This window comes from Argentina silus (assembly GCF_951799395.1).
Source record: "Argentina silus genome assembly, contig: scaffold_856, whole genome shotgun sequence".
Lineage (NCBI taxonomy): Eukaryota > Metazoa > Chordata > Actinopteri > Argentiniformes > Argentinidae > Argentina > Argentina silus.
The window spans coordinates 1,628-7,500 of NW_028152392.1; the positions used below are offsets into that span (position 1 = coordinate 1,628).

General features: G+C 54.5%; 1 protein-coding gene across 1 annotated transcript in view; it reads left to right on the forward strand.

Moving 5' to 3' along the window:
• Positions 1 to 203: 203 nt before the first annotated feature.
• Positions 204 to 5,873, forward strand: part of emilin3b (elastin microfibril interfacer 3b) — a gene marked incomplete at its 5' end in the record, with an annotated part of 5,897 nt that continues 227 nt past the window's right edge. The window contains 6 exons of the mRNA XM_083698117.1: positions 204 to 611; positions 1,129 to 1,251; positions 2,508 to 2,833; positions 3,143 to 3,468; positions 3,608 to 3,961; positions 4,179 to 5,873. The exon at positions 4,179 to 5,873 is cut by the window's right edge and continues 227 nt beyond it. Of these exons, the coding sequence (XP_083554243.1) occupies positions 204 to 611; positions 1,129 to 1,251; positions 2,508 to 2,833; positions 3,143 to 3,468; positions 3,608 to 3,961; positions 4,179 to 5,339 (2,698 nt within the window). The remainder of the gene's footprint in view (positions 612 to 1,128; positions 1,252 to 2,507; positions 2,834 to 3,142; positions 3,469 to 3,607; positions 3,962 to 4,178) is intronic.

Below are 5,873 nucleotides of genomic sequence, written 5' to 3' on the forward strand. Positions count from 1 at the left end.
TCCGAATCCCAGCGATGCTTCACATCAGAGTCGAAAGACCACAGATCATCGTTTCCTGTGTGGAGGGGCCAAAGAACATTCAGTTCAGCGGTTGCTATAGCAGCGCTGTCGATAAAGAGAGAGAGAGAGAGAGAGAGAGAGAGAGAGAGAGAGAGGAGATGTTGCAATCGCTGCAAGACTGTCCTCGCCTGCGTCCTCGCCAGCGTCCTAGCCAGCGTCCTCGCCAGCGTCCTCGCCTGCGTCCTAGCCAGCGTCCTCGCCAGCGTCCTCGTCAGCGTCCTAGCCAGCGTCCTCGCCTGCGTCCTAGCCAGCGTCCTCGTCAGCGTCCTAGCCAGCGTCCTCGCCTGCGTCCTAGCCAGCGTCCTCGTCAGCGTCCTCGCCTGCGTCCTAGCCAGCGTCCTCGCCTACGTCCTCGCCAGCGTCCTCGCCTGCGTCCTAGCCAGCGTTCTCGCCTGCGTCCTCGCCAGCGTCCTCGCCAGCGTCCTCGCCTGCGTCCTCGCCAGCGTCCTCGCCTGCGTCCTCGCCAGCGTCCTCGTCAGCGTCCTAGCCAGCGTCCTAGCCAGCGTCCTCGCCCGTGGCGGTTTTAGGGGTTCTGGAACACTTCAACACGTGTGAGCGTCTTAGAAAACAGACATTGGCTGTGTCTTAAATAACACCCTATTCCCCTTCGGCCCGATGTCTTTGTGGATGATTCTGGCCAAACGCAGTGCGCTGCATGGGGAGTAGCGGAGCGATTTGAAACGTGAAATGTCGTTTGAAATCTGGCCACAGAGCAGAGCAGCTGCGTGTCGGGCCAGAAAGCGGAGGGTCACTAATGCTGGACAGACGCGGCTTCGGAACATAAGGTCCTATGGGGACACAATACTGTTATTGACTCTCCTCTCTCTCTCTCCCTCCCTCCCTCCCTCCCTCCCCCTCACCCTCTCCCTCAACCTCTCCCTCCCCCTCTCTCCTTTCTCCCCTCTCCCTCTCTCTCGTCACCACCCTTCTCTCTCCCTCTCCCTCCCTCCCTCCCTCCCTCTCGCTCTCTCTCTCACCCTTTCCCTCCCTCTCTCTCCCTCCCTCCCTCCCTCCTTCTCTCTCTCTCTCTCTCTCCCTCCACCCTCCCTCTCTCTCTCTTTCTCACAGAAACCACTGTGCCTATGTGGTCCAGAAGAACATCTCGTGTACCATGCAGGATGGCGTGGCTACGTATGTGAAGGCTGAGTACACCACCAAGTGCATCTGGGGGCAGAAGTGTCCGGTTGTCATGTGAGTTCCAGAGGGAGAGTAACAGTCACATTTACATTTACATTTATAGCATTTAGCAGACACCTTTATCACAAGCGACTTACAACAAATACATTTGTTTAAGTAAGTGAATCATCTGTCCATCAGTCATCATAAGATAAAGTAATCAATGCTCAGACCAGGGGCCATAGGGGCCTTATTTTATTTATTTTTCAGTCACATGTGACAGTTCACAGGGTCATTACTAACATAGCCCTTCTATTTACTGATATACTATAAGTCACTCTAATTAGCTTAAATAAACAAATGTAAGTTTATCAAAACAGTTATTAAGAATACATGTCTGCTGAGTGTCAGCGTCCATTCATAAAACTGCGACTTGCCACACATTAGAAACCATGTATTGGTGCTGCCGTCTGGTGGTGTCAATGTGTACTACACAATGATTCCGTACTGTGTGTCCAGCTGCATCCACAGCTGTGTTTTTGGTCAGTGGTCTCCGGGGAAACATAGTGTTAATGTTTGGGTAGTTTTCATAATAATTGGATTGTTTCTTTTTTCTAACTAATTTCTGTTTGGACGTGGGGTTGACAGCTTCTGTAACCGGCCCCGTCTTTCTCATGATGTCTCATACACACACAGCGGCATCACACACACACACACACACACACACACACACACACACACACACACACACACACACAGCGGCAAAGGTTCCTCTTACTGAGACAACATTGATGACGTGTTTATAACACTGTGAAAAAAGGCATGGTGTGTGTGTGTGTGTGTGTGTGTGATTTACACTTCAAATGAGAATCAGAGAGAGAGAGAGAGAGAGACAGAGAGACAGAGAGAGAGACAGAGAGAGAGAGAGGAGGGGGTGGTGGAAACAGAGAGATGATATATCCCCTTTTTGAATTTCAAAGTTTACCCTCATAGATAATCTTTAGGGAGGCAATGAGCCTGAGGCAAGCCTTCATCTCAATCTGCATCATTGACAATACTATCTCTAAATCTCCTAATCCTCTGTTTAAACCTCACTTCAACCCATCATAAACCACTTAATCTCATCGTAAATCACTTAATCTCATCATAAAGTACTTCATCCCTTTATCTTTCCTGACCTCCTCACCTCCCCCCATCATCCGACGGTGCTGATGGCTCAGTTGATTGGAGACAGTTCTACCACCACCACCTTCAAAAGGTTTGATCTCGACTTGAAGAGGCCCGCTGAACAGAACCGTGTTCTGACCAACCGTTCTGTCCTCCCCATCCAGGTACCGGACCTTCTACAAGCCCAAGTACAAGGTGGGCTACAAGACGGTCAGTGAGTTGGAGTGGCGGTGCTGCCCGGGCTACTCGGGGGACAGCTGTCACGACGGACCCACCTCCCTGCCCGACATGATGATGCCCCCCTTCAAGGGCGGCGGCCCCCACCGGCCCGGGATGAAGGGGTACCCCCACGGGCACCCCCGTCCTCTCCCGGACCACAAGCCCATCCCCGGGGGTCAGCTGGAGCCAGGGAGGCCCTTCCCGGGTCAACCCGACCACAGGATCATCCCAACTGGACAACTGCCCACCGGGAACGGCAAACCTAACTACGGTAAAAACAGTAGATGGCGTTGTGTGACAGAAAGTAGACTTATATGCTATGAAGGTGATGGTTAAGGTAACTGTTCTCCTCCCCTGCTCTCTCACTTGTAAGCAGTAAGAGTTTGTCCTCTGTGGCTCAGTCGGTAGAGCACGGCACTAACAACGCTAAGGTTGTGGGTTTGATTCCCGCTGGGACCATATATACTGAAATGTATGCACTCACTGCAATGTCAGTCGCTTTGGATAAAAGCGTCAGCTGAATGGCATATATTACATTATGTTCTCATACTGTCCCTAAACCTTCTCTGTCTCTCTGTAGGTAACAAGTTTGTTTCAGGAGTGACCGGCGAACGCCTGGACCGCATGGAGGAGGAATTGCGTCGTGTGACCCAGGTTCTGGACACTCTGAACGGGGTGGTGGCCGGCCTGGAGGACCGTCTGCGCCTGTCCCTCCGCGAGGACACCAACAAGATGCTGGGCTCCCTCCTCACCTCTGCCCCCCGCGTCTCAGACTCCTCGGTGGGCTTCGGGGAGATCCCGGACGGCCTGGACGGCAGAGAGGGCTTCCCCGGGGACCTGGCCGGGAGGGTGACGGAGGTCAAGGATGAGCTCCGGGTCAAGATCCACACACTAGATGAGATCCATGTGAGTGATACTGTCCATACATAGAGTTAGAATGAGTAGGATATACTTTAACTGACTCACTGACTCTCTTTCTCTCTCTCTCTCTCTCTTTCTCCCTCTCCCTCTCTCCCTCCCTCTCCCTCCTTCCCTCCCTCTTTAGGCCATGGTTCTGGGCCATGACGGGCAGCTAAAGAGGCTGATGGAGGGTGCGTCTGGCAGGCCCATCCCTGGGTCAGCAGGCTCCCCGTCTGTCCTGGAGGAGCTCCTGGACGCTAAGCTAGCCGGCGTCCGGGCGGACATCCTGGACGGCTTTGAGCGGCGCCTCTCCGGCCTGGAAGACCACTGTGAGGAGAGGATCGGGGAGGTGCAGAGACAGTGCCACAACGACCACATGAGCGGCCAGGAGCAGATGCAGCAGTCCCTGGACGGCAGGGAGACAGGGCTGAGAGAGGAACTGGGGACCCTGCAGGCACAGATCCAGGGACTCACCCTCACCGAGAGCTGCTGTGGACAGGTACTTTCACAGCGAGATGTTACCTCTGGTGATTACGTTTTACAACGGGCAACAGAGAACACAGACCACCAGGGAAATTAGGTCAAGGATTTACACAATACATCACATTACACATGTACTGGGCCTGTAGTTATGGCAACTCGCACTAATCCTATTGCTTTATATAGCATTATGATTGAAATGAAAACTGACTGCCGTTGTCGACCGTGATCTGCAGGTGAACAGTCTGTCCCAGAGGGTGCTGATGCTGGAGGAGTCGGTGAAGGGGCTGACGGAGTCCCAGCGCCAGCTACAGGGGGCTCTCACCGACCAGACCATCCACATCGAGACCCTGATCGAGGCCCGCCTGGAGGACATGGAGGGCAGGCTGAACTCCACAGAAGGCACCATGGATGCTGGCTCCCTGGGTCTCCCGGGGGGTCTCGATGGGTTCAAGACCCTGCTGGAGGACAAGCTGAAGACTCTGGAGGAGCGGGTGTTCGTAGCCGTGGAGGAGCTGAGCAACGCCACAGCTCCAGCGCTGCTGGAGGGGCAGGTGGTGCCGGCTCTGGAGACGGAGATCGAGTCTGTGAGGCGGAGGGTGGAGGGAGACCTGGACGGCATCCAGAAACAGCTCACGGACCTAGAGCTCCTCTGCACCTCCTCCTGCTCCGCCTCCACCCCACCAGCGGGGGGCAGCGCAGGCCTCGCGGAGGTGGAGGAGGAGTGCGAGGAGGTGGAGAAGAAGGTGTCCGGTCGCCTGGACTCCCATGCGGACCAACTGAACCGCCTGAACAGCACCTTACTGGAACTCCTGACCCGTATTGCCCAGGAGGACCAAGAAGGCTCGGTCCATGGCGAGATCACTCTCCTCAAGATCAACGTCAACTCTGTCAACCGCACCCTGAAGGGCCTGAGGGACTCCGTTAGCCTGTTCGCTAAGGAAGTGGGCCACGCTAACGCCTCGTGGGCGCAGAGAGAGAGCCAGCTAGCCACACAGGTCCATGGCATCACCCAGCTGGTGGGCCGGCAGGCCTCTCTCCTGGGGGCCGGGGAGAGGCGGCTAGCCCAGCTGAAGGGGGAGCTGGCGGGCTTGAGGAGGAGGCTGTCCGGGGAGCTCCAGGGGTGTCGCAGCACGGCCCTGGGGGTGCAGAGGGAGGTGAAGGAGGTGGATAGCAGGGTGACCCAGGTAGAGGGCCAGTGCAGCAGCCTCGGGGAGCTGGCCGACCACCTGGAGAGGATCAGGGCGGAGCTGGAGAGACACTCGGACTCATACCTGTCCCAGGTGAACGGAACGCTGGCCAGCCACTCTGAACAGCTGGCGGAGCTGAAGGGAGAGGTCAAAGACTGCGCGACCAAGGCGGGGCCAGGGCCAACCAATCAGAGCGGAGACCAGTAGCACCTGAGCTACGGAAAGAGACTTGTGTGCTTCTCATTGGTCGGAAATGGCTCCCTCCGCCTCTTTTACTACATCTACACTGACTGACACGACACTGACAGGCTGGTGATCGTGAATTCCCAGTAGGCCACCATTTCATTGTTTCCAACTGTCCTGTGTTTTCAGACCAGTGTAGACGGAGGAGGGGAGACCAGGAGGGATGACCACGTTCGGCGATCGGGACGCACCTTTTTTGTTGTATAGTTGGGCAATATTTTCCCTCCAGTTTTTATTCTAAAGGGGCATTTTGTTTTCCTCCGATCTTCTCTCTTTGTTTTCGTTTTTCACATTTTATATTGATTTTAACTGACTTTTGTTTAACTTATATGAAGGAAAGGTGACTGTATTGTTATACTGTATGTACTAGAGATGTTTGTATAAAAATAATAACAAAACAAAGCAAATGATATCGGACTAATAAGCTGCTACAGGTCTCTACTGGCAAGTTCCCTCTCCTCAGTGTGTTTGTCTCTCGTCTGATTCTTTACAGTTACT